General features: G+C 41.1%; 1 protein-coding gene across 4 annotated transcripts in view; it reads right to left on the bottom strand.

Moving 5' to 3' along the window:
• Positions 1–14,856: 14,856 nt before the first annotated feature.
• The window catches only part of Agtr1a (angiotensin II receptor, type 1a), a 46,512-nt gene continuing 43,112 nt past the window's right edge, over positions 14,857–18,256 (bottom strand). For all 4 annotated transcript variants that reach the window (NM_177322.3, XM_006516534.2, XM_011244264.2 and 1 more), the window contains one exon: positions 14,857–16,822. In NM_177322.3, the coding sequence (NP_796296.1) occupies positions 15,691–16,770 (1,080 nt within the window). In that variant the 5' untranslated portion in view covers positions 16,771–16,822 and the 3' untranslated portion in view covers positions 14,857–15,690. The remainder of the gene's footprint in view (positions 16,823–18,256) is intronic.

Here is an 18,256-nt window from a genome sequence, read left to right as displayed (position 1 = left end):
TTTGCACATTTGTGTTTGTGATAGTGGGTTTGAACTGAGGGGATAGTCAGTGACCCGGCGAGTATGGTGTTCTACTTGCTTGCTTGCTGTGCATATATACGCATTTCAGAGAAAATAGATGGATGGAAGAACACTGGTGCTCTCTCTGTCCTTCGATGTGGCATATAGAGTTTGTACATGGCTAAACCTTTGGAATCTTAGAATTGATGCTGTTTGCATTCTTTTTAACCATGAAGGCATTGCAACTTGTTCCTTAAAGCACGGCCAGCTTCCCTGGCATGGGCAAAGCCATGGATGCGGGATGACTCAGAAGTCGCATAGAAACCCCAAGTCAGAGCTAACAGAGCTGCTGGGACGCTGGGCTGTGGTTTCTGGATTCTTCTAGGGCTTTCTACTCTGGATTCTTTCAGTGCTCTGAATTTCTGTTATTATTCCAAAGCAGCTTAAATAATATTTTAAAAATAGTTATTGTGCCAAAAGTAACAAACTTCCTCTGAGAGGAAGCTCCCCGAGTTGTTTCTGAGTACAACTCTCTCATAAGCAAATGTGAGCGATTGTCATCTTTCCTGCAGAGAGTGGGAGATTGGAGTCTCCAGCTTTGGCTGAACTCTGATCTGGATCCTCACCACCCAGAGCGTGACCCACCTAGGAGGGCCAAAGGCTTCCCTGGGAGATGTCAAGCCACACGGACTCTTAGACTGTGGCGCAGCCCACACAGCATTAGAAACCACAGCCTACCATGGATTCCAGGCGAGGTGATCGAACGAACGCTGTGAAGCTTTGGGGAGCCCATTTTTAGCCATGGGTCCCCAAGGCACGCATCAGCATTTCAAGGTGTCTCCTGGACCCCTCCCTGACACAGGTGCTTTGCTATGTGAAGTTGGTTCCGTGAGAGGTGTGAGCCTGGGAAGGAAAGAAAGAGTACAAGCTGCTCTTGATGAAGACTTTTTTTTTGACAGCAGTTTATACATAAACCAAAATTTCAGCCTTCTCTTTCCTAATCCCTGAAAAAGCAGCCTTCCCTTTCTCCTCTTTGCCAGATCCCTGGGGGCCAATATTTCATTCCTTCTCATTTCCTTTTCCGGATCTTAGGGCTGACATTTAGTGTGACTTTAAGAAACCCCAAAACCCCTGTTCCTAAGCTGTATTCCCTCTGGGACTGCACTTCCAACATTTCGTTCCTCATGAGACTTTGTCCTGGGCCCTCTGTGAAATCTGTAAAACAGAGGAGTTGAGGAAGTCAGAATCCAAGAACTTTTCCTTTCCAAAATGTTTTAATATAGGAAACGTGGTGTGTGTGTGTGTGTGTGTGTGTGTGTGTGTGTGTGTGTGAGAGAGAGAGAGAGAGAGAGAGAATAGCACATGGGTTGCCATGCCTATACATGTGTGTATAGAGGCCACAGAAGGATATCAGGGTCCTGCTTTGTCGTTTCCCATTTTATCCTTTTAATCCTCTCTTATCGATCTTGGAGCTCATTGAGTTCTTGTGGTTGTTTGTTTGTTGCTTTGTTAAGCTGACAGACTAGCAAACCTCTGCAATCCCCGAGTCTCTGCTTTCCAGAGCTGGGTCACAGGTGTGTGTTGCCACATCCAGCTTTTGTGTGGGCTTAAGGGGTCCAAAGGCAGGCCCTAATGCCTGCACCCCAAGTGCCCTTACCTACTACTGAGTCACGCATGGCCCCCAGATCCAACAGGAAGCTTTATCACAGCCTTTCTGGCATAGCTGAGGGATGGTTTGATGAAGGGAAGGGAAAAGAGTCATATAAGTAAGTTATGTAAAAGATAAGAGATTAGCCAAGGGTTACAATTTTGTTTTGGTGGGTGAAGAGAGTTGGTAATGTAGGTCCAGGGGCTGCAGGGAAGAAACCCAGAGAATCCTGCACACAGAGCAGACCATGAGCACAACACCAGCAACTATAGTGATTTCACAGTTGGGTCTGGAATGGGCTCTGCTCCCAGCACTCTCTACTTCTCTGTTTTGTTTGTTTGTTTTTAAGAGTTCATTTGTTATTTTTATGACTTCCCAGCAACTGAACTTACATAGATTTTATTTTGCAAACATGCCAATGGGTGAGGGGAGGTAGAGTTCTTTCTGGAGTTCTCATCCATTCCCCCACTTCCTAGTCTCCATGATGGCAAAAGGGCCGGAAGCTGGAGTAGAGATGAAAATACATATGCAGGCATATGGTTTATAAGATCTAGTGTGTGAGTTCCCCAATGACAGCAGTGGTGTCCTCGGCACACTCCAATGACAGGGGCAGTGTCTGCGAACACTGTTTACTAGGGAGTGTGGAGTCCTCATTCTCATATCTATTTTCAAGGCTGTGTTTGGAGTTGAGCATAAGATGACATACACTTCTCCGCATTGACATGTGTGCCCTGCAGGCAGTTAGAATATACAGAATGAAATAATGTTATTTAAATTTAGCAAATGACTATGGAGTGTGAGCAGTTTTAATAAGCCTAGTGATAGATGCACAGGAGGGTCTTGATAAATAAGTGTAAGAAAGTAGTTTGGCTTATAAGCCCCTTGAGTGGGTGTTCACGCACAAGAGAATCTTGGGTATATAGAAAGCATTGGGTAGCCTCAGGCAAGAAGAGCATAGCTGATTGTTAGGAAGACAAGAGAATTGATGGTGGAGAAATTCTGAATAAATCAAGCCATGTACACGCCATTTTCACAAAACACTTTCGGCTTATCAGTACTGGGATCTGCTTTTTAATAAGCACTGGATTATCAGTGGATGGTGTGAGCAGTGTCTCCATCCTAGCGTGAGTTAAAATTTCTCTAAGAGCAGATCCTGACAGACTTGTTGGGAACGACAAATTCCTGTCTGCAGAAAGGCATGGCTGACATTGAATAAGTAGCTAATGAGATAAACATCTAAATTGTTTCCTGTGAGAAACTAGATATGGGCTTTGCTTCCCCAAGGGAGATGGTGAAAAGAAAGGAAGAAAAAAAAAGGGGAGCAGACAGACAGAGGAGGGAGTAGATGTGGGAGAAGAGCCTACAATTTGGCCCTGGATGATGTATAGAAGAGTAATGCCCGAGGGAACAGGGTTTTTTAAATCAAAGGTGTCACCCTAATGATACATGATACCAATGTGGTTGGTGTGTCTTCTTCTGTCCCCTCTTCAGACTGGAACTTTTTCATGCCTGTGTGACACGTAATGAAGCATCTCAAAGCATGTTTAGAACAGTGAAGTGATTGGTAAATTGGAGTGGGGGAAAGGGGTATATAATTAGAAGTTCAAGAGACCACAGAAATGCAAAACTCTTTAGGATTCTGCAGAAATTTCTGGAGGTCTCAGACTCTCTCTGGGAATCTGACCTGATTTCATCTAAGGTTTCAGTGGCCTCAGAAGTGCCCACTGACACCAGAAAGTCCTCATTAGTCTATACAGTACACCATTGGCTGAGTCCAAGTTGTAATCCTCTGTCACCAGCACTCATTAAATTGGTGTCATGCTCCTGGGATTTTATTTTGAAGAGATCTTGCTCTACAGCCCTGACTGGCCTGGAATGTCCTGTGTAGATCAAGCTGGTCCTGAGCCTGCTTCCTGAGTGTGAGAATTACAAGCATGTGCCACCACTCCTAGCCCCTGCTTTTGTCCTTCATTGAAGATCATTATGAAAGAACCACATTTGAATCAAACAGTAGAAATGGTAATGTTTCATTAAACTTGTCCACTGGGCCAGCGAAAAAGATGAATGGGTAAAGTCTCTTGCAGTCTGATGTGGATACCCTGACCCCACATGGAAGGAGAGTGCTGATTTCTCTGACCTCTGCATGTGCAGCCTAGATGTGGGCATACACACACACACACACACACACACACACACACACACACACACACACAGACACAGACACACACACACGCACACGTGTGTAAAAACAAAAATAAAATAAAAGCATTTATTATATGACTGTCTCACCCACCCATTATTCCATGTGAATAGTTGCCTTAGGAATTCAATGTCAAGGAAATTGCCCCATTTAGGGGTGTAGTCTACTCTTGCATCGAGGAAAGGAGCCAGAGATCTAGTGATGTCAAGAAGCTCTGAGCCCAGTATTTTTCTCAGATAACACCATCAGTGTTTTGGCTTCTGTCTTTGTGTGGTGCTTCTGTCTGATTTATTATTATTATCCTGCTTTAATGTGCTCTTCAGTGGGAACTACTCAATTCCTCTATGAACATATTTGGAGTAAAGTAAAATACACTTTGCTTTTGTTCAATAAAAGTTTTCATCAGAATTGCTTCAAATGCTGATGCCAATGTGTCCCTCAGAGCCACCAGCAACATCTCATGTTGACATCATTTCTCCACTTAGTGTCTTCTCTGAGGATTAGCTGCTTGGTGGGAAACACATCTTCTCTTATCTCCATGGAAGCAGGAGTTTAGCTGTTAGACCTGAGGGGGGAAAACATTTTCACAACTGTCTGATTAAAGCAAGCTGTATTTAGAAGTGCACATGGGGACGAGCCAGACAGCTGCCTCCCTCTAAATCAGAGTTTCAGAGAGCAGCCCATCACTGGCTTTTGCGGTCCCTTTCATGGTGAAGGGTTAGAGTTGGTAGAAAACAACTGTAACAGCTGTCAGGATAATTGTGGGGGGATTCAGGGCTCCAGGCTGCTGTGGGATAGATAAATGCAAGAATATATCATGTAAAAGGGGAGTCCTCAAGGTTTTGGGGGAGACACATTTTCATAAGACAAAAGGACATGCATATATCTCAGACTCTGGAGTTTAGCAAAGCAAAGGGGTGGGTTATATCATAGGGTTAGAAGTTCAGCATAGGTTGAAAAAAATGGTTTGCAGGATACATTAGGCTTAGGAAGCAGCAACTTGTTCTTGTGAGGTATGGAGACTTAGTAATAACATATTAGCAATGTGGTCTCTTAACAGCAACATGCCGGCTGTTTCAGTTTCACAGAACAATTTAAGTTTTCATCATACGGTAAGACCCCCAAAGCTGGGCCTCCGCTCAAGTCCGGGAATGAGCTAGCCAACACCCCAATGACTCTAGAGAAAAACCACACCTGATACAAACTGCAAGAGGTTTTATTATCAGCTAGCTGAGGACGAACCCCTCGCACCTTGCAGGGCAGGGGAGTTCGATCCTGAGCGGTGACAGTAGGGGGCTTTTAACAGCTAGCTGAGGAATTGGGAGGAGTTGGGAGGAGGGTTGGGAGGAGTTGGGAAGAGTTGGGAGGAGTTGGGAAGAGTTGGGAGGGGTTGGGAGGAGAATTCTTCTCTTCCGGGTATCCTTGGTGAAATTTACAAGGCAGGAGTGGGGAGTGAGTTCTTTCTGAATTTTTATCTCTGTGTCCTCTGGTTGTAAAGTATAGAAACAAAAAGGCTTTTTGCTGGCTATAGAGAACAAAGAGCTTCTTTCTAGCTGTATTTTTAAAGATCAGGGAAAACAAGCTTGGGGAAATGTTTTAGGGGCTCTACCTTTCAGAGAGAAATGCTTTAAGCCGGGGTCTCACAATACTACCCACTGCACACGCTTTTGTTTCTAAAATGCCTTGGTAACTAAAACACACAAATCCAGGTACAATCTTAGCAGATTTGCTTACTCAACTCAAGAAATGGCATTGCTCTTTTCCCACAATTTTTCCACAAAATTGGTTTTTGTAACTGAAGTTTACATGCAGTGCAATTGGAGACACTGAATGGAAGAATAGGAAAAACAGCACAAAGAAACACATTATAACCTTTAAAAAATCAAGACAGCCACACATTGAAATGGAAACTTCTTCTTTCTTCGGAAAGTTAGTAATGTCAAATAATGTTTGCTGGGATAAACAGGTGAAAGGATGTCTTGCTAAAGCAGACACATGAAAGGCTGCTTTCCCGAAGCAGACTCAAGTGAAAGGATGTTTTTCTGGAACAGACATGGGAAAGGATATTTTCCTGAAGCAGACACGGGTGAAAGGATGTTTTAATATAGCAAACACGTGAAAGAACTGGTGATGAAGGAGTATAAATATGACCCCACATATAGTGAGAGATGAGTCTGGTTTGCTCTGCCTTACTATTCTTTGCTAACAACACACATGTATTGGTTCACCTTACCTTAGTAGAGCATTGTTGAGATCTACTAGTGGTGATGTCAGAGAGAAGCTCGTCCAAGAACTGCTCATGAGGTTCCAGCCTTGTGGTTCCTTCCGGATTGAACTACAGCTGCTGGTTCGTGTGTGGTGTCTGTGTGCCTAGAGGACTGGTCTGCAGCTGCTGAGTCATATTTGGTGTTTGCTATGAAACTGAACAGCTGAGAAAGATGGAGCTCACCCGCAAAGAACTATTGCTAGATAGGTCCACTTCCCCCATGTCCTAATAACTTTTCTCTTCCACTACCTCCGCTGGGTATTGGGCTAGAAGAGAGGTTGAGCCCTTATTAAAAGTTGGTTGCAAAAAAATTATTTGCACATTATTTACCACAAGGCTTTGCTAATCCATAGAACTTATTTTTTCTGCCTTCCTTATTCTTCTACCACCGGGATTGTCAACTTGGTCATTCCCTTGACTTGGGGGTGAATTGATTCATGTTTAAATGTTTCATGAGTAATTGTTCGCTTTCTCCCTGTGATAGTTACAGAAGCAAAACACAAGGTCAAGATTAAGTCTGTCCTGTTGCAAATCTCTTCCTGTCCCTATGTTCTGAATAGCATTTTTTTGAGGTGATTTTTCAATGGCACTACTAGAATTGACCTCGGGATTCACATCTGTGATCTTTTCACCCCTAGATTTTCTGTGTACAATTGAAATAAATCAATGATTTGGGCTTTTCTCACTCTGAGTTAATTCATCACCTTAAATCTATTGCCAAACGTGAACTGTATGCTTTAACAGGGATGTGTTTCTAGAATATAATATAGTCTCTCCTCAGTATTTCCCAAAGAGCATCATTTTATTGAGTTGTAAAAAGGTGAAAGTTTGCCATAAAAACTGTTTTGAGATTTTCCTCTCCTACCTCACTTACTCTCTAAGTTCTTAGCTACGGAAGGGACCAGAACATTTCATCACTGAGGCAGCTAACAGTTGTAGCCCTCTTGTTTGCTTGATACAATACATGCTCAGACCAAATCAAAGTAAAATAAGTGTAAGATTCAACACCTTCCTGTCTAATCAGCCAGCCCTTCCCATTAGTGGGTCCACTTTTCAAGGACAAATTCTAAATGAAGTGCAATAAATTCTGCCTAAGATTAAAAACAAAGTATTATATTGATTTTGAATGAGTAGTCATGGACAACTATTTTAGAAAGTAGCTACATGATTCAGAATCTGTGATACCCCTGTTGGGGTGTGGTGTGGGGAAAGCACAGCCTTAGAGCATATTGTTCCATTGCCAGCATCAGCACCATTGCTAGCATCAGCAGCATCACCAGCATCCGCAGCATCACCAGCATCAGCATTGACATAGAATGCGGTAACAGTGATTATGTAGACCTCTAAGCTTCTTTGTGTCTCATTGTATAATAAGGGAACTGGCATGACTGCTGTGAAGACTGGACAATACTGTGCACATCACCTGAGCATCTTCTACCATACTCCAGTAAGAACTTCATGATCATTACATGCAGACTTGGATTTTAGTGTAGAACTTTCTCCATCCTGAACTGGCTGGAGGAAATAAACAAACAAACAAAAACCCACAGAAAACAAACAAACAAAAACAGATATCTGAAGAGTGGTACTATCTCCTGGAAGTTCTCAAATGATGTCCTAAAGATTTTGTTAAGCCTTACATTATATTGTTAATATTCTTATTCTTTCTGTAAAAGTGCCTGGAAATTCTCACATCTCCCTTGATAGGAAAAGCTCTTTGTGTTCACTTAGATTTTTAAGTAATGGGGAGGTGTCTCTCTCCTCTCTGATGAATCCTACCAGAGTTTCCTGCTTCAGGCTGACACCAGCCTGATTTTGTATATGCTGCTTTGGAAGATTGCAGTCTCTTTATTTCCGGGAAACCATCATTCAGTAACTAAATGTGCCCATGTGACGTTAAAAAAAAAAAAAACCTTCACTGTGATTGGAAAAGTATTTCTGTGAGCTCTAACCCAATTCACAAGCAGATTAGGTCAGAATCTCTATTTCCTCATCCTGTTTAGTTTCTGAAAGGAACTTTATAGACATGGAAAGAATCAAGAATTAGGCCCAGGGGCATATATGAGTCACTGCCACCAGGATTCTTGAAACTAAGTAATGTGTAATAAAAAAATAATAAAAACTTGCTTTAGGGAGTCTCAAAATTCACATAATTTATTCTTTAAATGTACATCTCACCTTAATACACAAATAATTTCTTATCAGTCTAATAAAGGGTAAGTCTTAGGGTTTTTCAACTCATAGGAATTGATCTATCTAAAGTTTTCTTGTGTGCAAATGACATAATTAAATATTGTTAAAGCTGTACAAACTCATCCCAAGGTACTAATTCTGACTCTTTCTGATCACAAAAATTTACTTCTTAACCTCACCATATAATTTCTCAAGCAGGATGAGTTGACTTGGCCAAGACATTTTCTACACGGAGGAATATTGTGTTTGCTTTCTATGAGACCAAGAGGACTGATAGGCTACTGGGTCTGGTGGGGATGGCGATCTAGATCTATGTATTTGGATGTCAGATGGTGTGGGCACTCATTTCCTTCCTTATGACTACATGTTTCAAATTAGACTTATTATAGTCCATATCTTGCCACTGTGGCACCTCAGGGGATATAGATCTCAGCTACAATAAATTAAAGGAGCTACTATTGTCAGACTCTCAGTTCCACTGAGTAACAGGTACCTCTATAGCTCTTCTCCCTTAGGACACACGCTCATGAATACCTAGGTGCTTGTTCTGTCACAAGGTGACATAGAAAAGAGGGTAGACCACATCACCTTCCTTCATTTGGACACAAACCAAGGGGTTGCAGAGCTTTGATGAGAACTTATATTGGATGGCCAATGAATGATGTGCTAGACAATAGAAAGGGGTAATTTTTATCAATCATAACCCAACTTGTAAACTTTAGTCTCAGATCTTTGAATTCTAGTCCCTTGGGTGTTGATCTGTTGAGATAGTGCAATGGTTAAAGGTGTTTGTCAGCAAGCCTAAGGATCTGAGTTCAAAACCCGGGACCTAAATAATGGAAGGAGATAACTTATTCTTGCAAGTTATCCTCTGACATGAACTGTGGCAAACACATGCATGGGTATCCACAGATATTTTCACAATAAATAAAAATGTATTATTGTTTAAAACCAGGAATGTTGATTTTATCATTTGCCATACATAAAGACACAGGTGGGTGTCAGACCCAGGTACAATCAAGGACTCAGATGTGACATTAACACACTCTCTCTCTCTCTCTCTCTCTCTCTCTCTCTCTCTCTCTCTCTCTCTCTCTCTCTCTCCCTCTCTCTCTCTCTCTCTGCATTTTCTCTCTCCATTCTCTCTCCATTTTTGGATATTTCCTTTATTTACATTTTAAATGTTTTCCCCTTTCCCTGTCCTCCCATCCCAGAAACCCCCATCCCATCCCCACTCCCCCTATTTTTATGAGGGTGCTCCCCTTTCTAAGAAGGACTGAAGCATCCACACGTTTGTCTTCCTCCTTCTGCAGCTTTATGTGGTCTATGAATTGCATCTTGGGTATTCTGAGCCTTTGGGCTAATATCCATTTATCAGTGAGTGCATACCATATGTGTTCTTTTGTGATTGGGTTACCTCACTGAGGATATTTTCTAGTACCATCCATTTGTCTAAAAATCTCATAAATTCATTGTTTTTATTTTGTTTGTAGAACATGGTTTTAATATTTTCAACTGTTGATGAACAACAGACAGAACAATTATTTTAAGATATATTTCTTTTTTATGTCTCCCTTTTCATTTCTGATTTTATTAATTTGGATACTGTCTCTGTGCCCTCTGGTTAGTCTGGCTAAGGGTTTATCTATCTTTTTGATTTTCTCAAAGAACAAGCTCTTGGTTTTGTTGATTCTTCGTATAGTTCTTTTTGTTTCTATTTGGTTGACTTTAGCCCTGAGTTTGATTATTTCCTGCCATCTACTCCTCCTGGGTATATTTGCTTCTTTTTGTTCTAGAACCTTCAGGTGTGCTGTCAAGCTGCTAGTGCAAGCTCTCTTCCATTTCTTTCTGGTGGCACTTGGAGCTGTAAGAGGAATCTTACCACAGCTTTCATTGTGTTCCATGGTTATGATGTGTCTTCTTTTTCATTAAATTCTAAAAAGCCTTTTATTTCTTTATTCCTTCCTTGACCAAGTTATTATTGAGTAGAGTGTTGTTCAGCTTCCATGTGTATGTGTGCTTTCCACTGTTTTTGTTGGTATTTAAGACCAGCCTTAGTCCATGGTGATCTGATAGGGTGTGTGGATTATTTCAGTCTTCTTATATCTGTTAAGGCCTGTTTTGTGACCAATTATATGGTCAATTTTGGAGAAGGTACTGTAGACCTTAGGTCTCTTGTCATCTCAGTTAATATCATTCTCATGCATTGGGGACATTGTAACTAGTAGGCTGTAGGGTTGCACCTCACAAATGCAGACATTTCTACAAATGTACAATCGGTTCCATTTGGCAATTTGTAGATTACTGTAAGAGATAAGAACTTATCTACAAGGAAGTCACACAGAGCAAATGAGTCTTAAATGATCTAATTTCCAGAGCTCTTTAGTTCTTCCAAATTTGTAGATCAGAGTCTAAAAGCATAATTTTGAAAAAAAAATATATACCCACAACTAGTCATAGATATTCATCTGTTTTTGTTTTTGTTTTGTTTTTGTTTTTGTAAGACTCAGACTTCTGCAAGAAACTGATGAAGAGCCATGTTTGAGCTGACATCCACCCTCAACATATACTTTCCTAACTGCCACCTTTAATCTGAGAATTTTTTAGGAAAGAAGCAATGAAGAAAATATGCCATTGTGTGAAAACCTTGGTGTGACTTACTTAAGTATAAACTTCTGCAGGATCCATAACCTACTATAAACATATATATATATGTATATATATATATATATGTATATATATATATATATATATATATACATACACATACATACACACACATATAATAGATATAGGGATGATATGTAGATAGATAGATAGATAGATAGATAGATAGATAGATAGATAGATAGAGAGATAGAGAGAGATAGATAGAGAGATAGATAGAGAGATAGAGAGATAGATAGTTATGAACTCCAGTTACTATATTCATGTCACTAGGAACTATCTAGAAAGATCACTATGTTTACACTATAAGCATGAATGTTTCAGTACACACTGCTCTTTTGGATACAAGTGCAGGTTGCAGAAGTTTGAGCTCCTCATAGCAGCTTTGTCCTTTTCTCCCTCCTCACCTGTTTTGATTGTCCTTATAAAACTGCCAATGGATCATGTCACACCTGCAACCATTTTGCAGCCTAGGGATGTAGCTGGGTAGAAAAATGGCTCATTCTGAAGCAGTCCTGCCCTTAGATGGCATGAAAAAATGTTCATTTGAGGAGGAAGTGGACAGTGCAATAGTCTACTGCACAGATAGAAAAAAGTGGATGCAATTATTCATACTGGTTTTTGCAATCATAACAGAAATAGGGGCCCTATACCTACTAACCAAACATCCTACCACTGAGTCAAACCTCTAACCAGCAAGTGCATATTGGACCTGAAAAAGTAAAATTAAAAATTTGAAAACCCGACTCTAATCATTGGTTGGAATATCTCTACCCTTATCATTTCCTTATTCATTTACATTTGTGTTCCTAATCTCTGTGCCTCCTGCATTAAAGGGGAGTTTAATATTCAATATTTTAAATATTTAATATTCAAAATTGTCCAACTGTGTCATGACCATACCATTGTTTATAGCTTATATCCATCCCTGATATTTGGCTTCCTCTTCCTCCTGTTGGTCTAGGCCTAAATCCAGCATGGCCCTGGGGTCCCAGGCATCTGTGTGTGGTCCTCTATGAGGTCAGAATCATAGTCTGAGGCAGTCACTGGCTGCGTCCAGCCTCCTATCTCCTTCTCTCACTTTCTTCCGGTTTACTTTGTTCTCTGCCTCATGCACATCTGGAATTCCCCAGCCACAATTCTTCTACTTCTCTTCTCACCTGTTTGGTCCGGCTTTCTCGCCTCTTGATCCTCAGGTTGGTGTGGGGGAAATGCAGCAGTGTATAAAGTAATGAAACTAAAAACACATTATGTGAAAACTCTGAGCTCTTTTACAGCTTGTCAATCAAACCTCCTCTTACCTGACTACCTTATAAACTATGGGAAGGCCTGTTATACACTAGAAGCTGTGAGTTACACAACTCTCTAGTCCCAACACAGACTAGGTACACATAAATAATTTACTGAATTGATCAATAAGTGAATTATTAACCAAAACGATGGATTTGCTCACGGAGAAATAAGACTTGGGTTCCGTGGCTCCTGCATCTCATGGAGTGTCTGGAATCTTTATGGGACGTCTTTGGGTTTTGTATACTTAGAAGATATTCCAAAGACAAGTAGTGTGCCTACTTTAAATATGTTCATGAACGATAAATCATGGCATCTCATTAGAGATGACGTAGAATTTAATGTTTGGAGAAATCTGTATTAGCTACATTTCTATTTCTGTGATAAAACACCACAGCCAAGACAGCTTATAGAAGAAAAGGCTTATCTAAGGGTTTGGATTTCTAAAGCATAAGAATCCATAAGCACCCAGATGAGGAACGTGGGAGCAGACAGGAAGGCATGGTTTCAAAGCAGCAGCTGAGAGCTCACATCTCCATCTATAAATAGGAAGCACAGAGTGTGACTTGAAATGGCTTGAGTCTTCTGAAACCCCAAAGCCCACTTCCAGTGACACAGTGCTTCAGCAAGGCCACACCTCCTCACCCTTCCCCCTCGCCCAGATGGCCACCAACTGGGAGCCAAGTGTTTCAATGCCTGAGACCTATGAGAGACACCTCATTCAAAGTATCACACAATCCTTTTGGGAAAAAATTGAAATAAGCAGCCAGCATTGTATTAATGAAATCTAAAATAAAACAAGAAAAAATTAAAGGAAGCACATGTAACCACAATTATTTCCAAGAATATGACTTAAGATGATTTCTTGGTGGAAGTTTTGCCCTGTCCACCAAGGTCTCTGAATGATCTGTCTATAGCATCTATTGGCTATTTTACATAGTCTTCAACCCCCTTGCCCATAGGATCTATCAGCTGTTCTGCATATGACTCAGCTCTTTGCACACAGTTTATTGCAACAGAATAGGTACCTCAGCATCCCTGGGGTGAAGGTAGTGAAAGCTTCCAGGTAAAGAATAGGTAGCCGCCCCTTGGCAATATTTTGGTCTAGTTTGTTCTCAGCAGTAGCATACGGCGCCTGGGTTCTTACAGTAAGTAAACTCCTATCTTCTAAGCTTGTCATGAGCTATAGCTAAACATAACTGGTAGCATATAAATTGTGTTATGCTTTCTGAAAAATGTGGTCACACATATTGGGAATATGAAAAAAAATGTTTACAGTCATATTCTCAGTTCTACTTTTTCTTGGTGTGAGAGGAGTTTATCAGATTAATGCACTTATGAGCACCTCAGCGTGATTTCTGGTGCCAAAAGTATTTTTAGAAGAATGGTACATGTTCCAATTTGGTGATTCCCTAATTATATCAGGTGTGCTTGTATTTTGAAACAGTAACAGTGGTGGCGCATGCCTTTAATCCCAGCACTTGGGAGGCAGAGGCAGGGGGATTTCTGAGTTCGAGGCTAGCCTGGTCTACAAAGTGAGTTCTAGGACAGCCAGGGCTGCATAGAGAAACCCTGTCTCAAAAAAGCAAAAAACAAAAAACAAAAACAAAACAAAACAAACAAAAACAAAAACAAAAAACAAAAAGCAAAAAAACAAAAAAAAACAAAAAAACAAAAACAACACAAAACAACAAAAAAACCAAACCAAAACAAACAAACAAAAAAACAGTACTGAAATGTTTGAAGAAATGCATTTAATGGTATACTAAGCACTATGCAATGACACTGAGGGACAAGTCTGTATGCAGAATGGCATATACATTATGACTCCAGCACCATAATTTACTTATGTATGTATGTATGTATGTATGTATGTATGCATGCATATGTGTATGTATGTATGTATGCATACATGTATGTATTATGTATGTATGCATGCATGCATGCATGTATGTATGTATGTATGCATATGTGTATGATGAGTATGAAAACTTGGTCCCCAGTTGGTAGCTGAGCAGTGCTGGGGGAGATTAGTGGATATGACATGCTTGGTGAAGCAACTATGTCTGTCACTGGGGTGGACCTGGAGGTTTCAGAAGACTTCAGACATTTTAAGTCACTCTCTGTTTCCTATTTATGGCCTAAAATACTGAAATGAATGTTTGGGGGTTTTTGTTGTTTTTGTTTTTTGTGTTTGCACTGAAGAACTAAATATGACTATTGTTTTGTGCTTTCCAGAGCTTCTAAATGTCCTGCAGTGATCATGCATATAACTAGATGCATCCAATTATTTAAAAACTTATGAGTAAAAAAAGTATTAATTTAATGTTATGAGCAATGAAAACATTTTTGGTGTTATATGAATAACTTCAAAAAATTCAAAATGGTGTATTTTCCCCACATTGTGGGGTCCAAGCTGGTTCCTTCTTGGCCTTTTCAACAGTGGGATATAAAGCCTATATCTAGCCATATTAAACCATCAGCCAAGTGAAACTGGAAGCAAAAATACATTTTTGTAGTTTTGTGTTTTTACTTCTATCCAAGTCATTGTAAAAAATAGATCGGCTTCTATTTTAAATAATAAAGATCAGATACGTTACAATAAAATTACTTTATTTAGAGGTAAACATACATTGCCAAAACTTCATCAAATGACAGCTTAGAGATACATATGTACATATATGTGGAGGATATATACTTTTAGAGAACAAGGCAGATTGTATGATATGTAGTCTATTCACCACCGACTGTTTATGTTTCTCAGATGTGAACTAAAGCTGATATACCTACTATGTCACGGTTGGTACAAGCAGTGCAACTTTGATGTGTAACTTTGCTTACACTGCTACATAAATACACCACTAACTGGCATTGTTTGGGGACAGTACAGGTTTCTAAGACACTGGCTGAATTTTACAAAGGGCTCCTGAAACTTGATGACTCCAGGTTAGCAGATCTTTTCAAAGTATGTGTAGTAACAGGGACACGTGGGTCTCCATTGCTAATGACTAAAGGGACAAACAAGGTTCCTTGCCCTTGGGGAACTGAGCAGAACAAGTAACCTCGACTTCCATTTCTTGTTTCTTGTCTAAATATTTAGCACATGCTACATACCTATGTGTGGAAATCAAAAGGAGACCGCTGCGATTGCGTGTCTGCCAGCAAACCGTTTTAAACCCACAAATCCATCCAGCTCCTGACTTGTCCTTGGGGCAGCCATCATCTATTAATGTAAGACAGCTTTGCATAATTACTTCTTCAAAGCTTTCTCTCAGAGCTTCAGACAATATCTACAGTCTGTTGAACGCATTTTCTGCTTAGATCCTGAGGGGGGGGGGGGGACTGGTCCTTTGGTCGTGAGCCATTTAGTCCGATGCTGCCCTGGTTTCTGTCAGGGCATTACATTGCCAGCAAGCTTTGAACCTGTCACTCCACCTCAGAACAAGACGCAGGCTTTTTGGCGGCTGAGCTCATGTTATCTGAGGGGCGGTAGGAGAGCGTGCTCATTTTCGTAGACAGGCTTGAGTGCGACTTGGCCTTTGGGGGAATATATTTCAGGAGCTGGAGGAAATACTTTTTAAATTTTTTCCCCAGAAAGCCGTAAAACAGAGGGTTCAGGCAGTTGTTAAAATACGCTATGCAGATGGTTATGGGCATGGCAGTGTCCACGATGTCGGCAATTTTACAGTCATGGATGACGCCCAGCTGAATCAGCACATCCAGGAATGTGAATATTTGGTGGGGGACCCAGGAGAAGAAGAAGAAAAGCACAATCGCCATAATTATCCTAAAGATGTCATCATTTCTTGGCTTGTTCTTCTGAATTTCATAAGCCTTCTTTAGAGCTTTCCATATAAGAGTATAGCTGGTAAGAATGATTAGGAAAGGGAACAGGAAGCCCAGGATGTTCTTGGTTAGGCCCAGTCCTATGGGGAGCGTTGAATTCCGGGACTCGTAATGAAAAGCGCAAACAGTGATATTGGTGTTCTCAATGAAATACACATTTCGGTGGATGACGGCTGGCAAACTGGCCAAGCCAGCCATCAGCCAGATGATGATGCAGGTGACTTTGGCCACCAGCATCGTGCGGCGGAGGCGAGACTTCATCGGGTGGACAATGGCCAGGTAGCGATCGATGCTGAGACACGTGAGCAGGAACACGCTGGCGTAGAGGTTGAAACTGACGCTGGCCGAAGCGATCTTACATAGGTGATTGCCGAAGGGCCAGCGGTATTCCATAGCGGTATAGACAGCCCACAGGGGCAAAGTCAGCAAAAAGCATAAGTCAGCCAGGGCGAGATTTAGAAGAAAGACACTGGCCACAGTCTTCAGCTTCATGTAAAAGTAGATGACGATCACCACCAAGCTGTTTCCAAATATTCCCACCACAAAGATGATGCTGTAGAGAGTAGGGATCATGACAAATATGTAACTGTGCCTGCCAGCCCTGGGGCAGTCATCTTGAATTCTTTTGATGCCATCTTCAGTAGAAGAGTTAAGGGCCATTTTGCTTTTCTGGGTTGAGTTGGTCTCAGACACTGTTCAAAATGCACTTGATCTGGAAAAAATAAAAATCCAAAGAACATAAAAAGTTACAAGTTTTAAGGTCCAGTTGTAAATAAACAAATTTCATTCTCAACAACAAATCTTGTAGTTCTACTTTACTCTTTGGGGGAAAAAAACAAACCATTAGATCATATCTTCTAAAGAAACCTCATGAACTGATAAAATCTACGATGGCCCGCCCACTTTTCCGGAGCGTATGCCCACGTACTGTTAAGTGGCCAATCAGACATCAGCAGTCTTGAAGAACATAGAGTGATGGACCCCTCCTTTATAAATCATAATCAACCCTGTGATTCTTAGTACAGTTTGTCAACCTGACAGGATGTAGATGCAACAAAGTAAGTGACCAGCCTCTGGGGATGTCTGAGGAATGGTCTAGACTAAGGTCATTGAGGTGAGGAGATTGTTGTACTGTTGTGGGCTCTGTCCCGTGAATTGGTGTCTCAGACTGCATAACAGAGAAAGCTTGCTGAACATCAGCAGTCAACATCCCCCTGGTGTGGATGCTCTGTAACAGCTGCCTTCTGTCCTGCCCCCACGGCCGTGCCTCCCTCCTCAAGCAGCCTGTACTCTCACACCAGAAGTCCTTTTTCCTTAACCTGTTCTTCTCAGGTCTTACGCTAAAGCAACAATTCCAGCAGCTGTTATAGGTCCCACCTCCTTGTAATATGATAAGGAGACTATTACAAGTGGCACTTCTTGGAGCTTGAAGTGCTTGTCAACGAGGTATATCTGTCAAAAAAGATTAAGATGGGGGATGTGGCAACACAGCTGTCTCTCCTGAAGTTTATAACAAAAACAACAACAACACATGTATGTGTTCCCCAATTACAGTGGGAAGAAATGGAAGTGTGGTCCTATTTGAGTGTGTCTGGGGGGTAAAAAAATAAAAAATAAAAAACAAACAAAACCAGTTGGAAGTAAAAAACTACATTTCAGAAAATACAAAGTCAAAAAATGAAATTAATTGCTCAGAGTATCTTGAAAGTTGTTTCCAATATGATCTAATTAATCTTTAACCTCACAGGCTCGGCACATCTGTATCGTAGTCACTAAACAACTTATTTCACTTCATAATCTTTACTTAGGAATAAAAATTATTAGAATTCTCCCTTACTAACCGTTGAAATAGCTGTCCTTTGGTAGTTATATCTGTAGACGGAAGATAGGGTAGGAAGGAACGCTTGGTGTGACTGACAGTGAGGAGGGAACATGTAGAGGATGAGATCTGGGCGGCTTTGCTCCGAAGCTGCAAGATTAGCATTCAGGGATGATCTCTTGGCAAAGAGGAAGAGGGAGCATGCGCAGCACCTCCGCTCCTCGATCTGGCTGAAGCTGCTGGAGCAGGCAGAAGCTCTCCAGAGACATGTTAGAGTCTGAAGGTGCCCTGTGGCTCTATAAAATAGTGAGATGCACAGCCCAGTGG

The sequence above is a fragment of the Mus musculus genome, chromosome 13 (genome assembly GCF_000001635.26).
Source record: "Mus musculus strain C57BL/6J chromosome 13, GRCm38.p6 C57BL/6J".
Taxonomy (NCBI): domain Eukaryota; kingdom Metazoa; phylum Chordata; class Mammalia; order Rodentia; family Muridae; genus Mus; species Mus musculus.
Note: the sequence above shows the minus strand (reverse complement) of the source record. Positions and strands in the feature narration are given on the sequence as shown.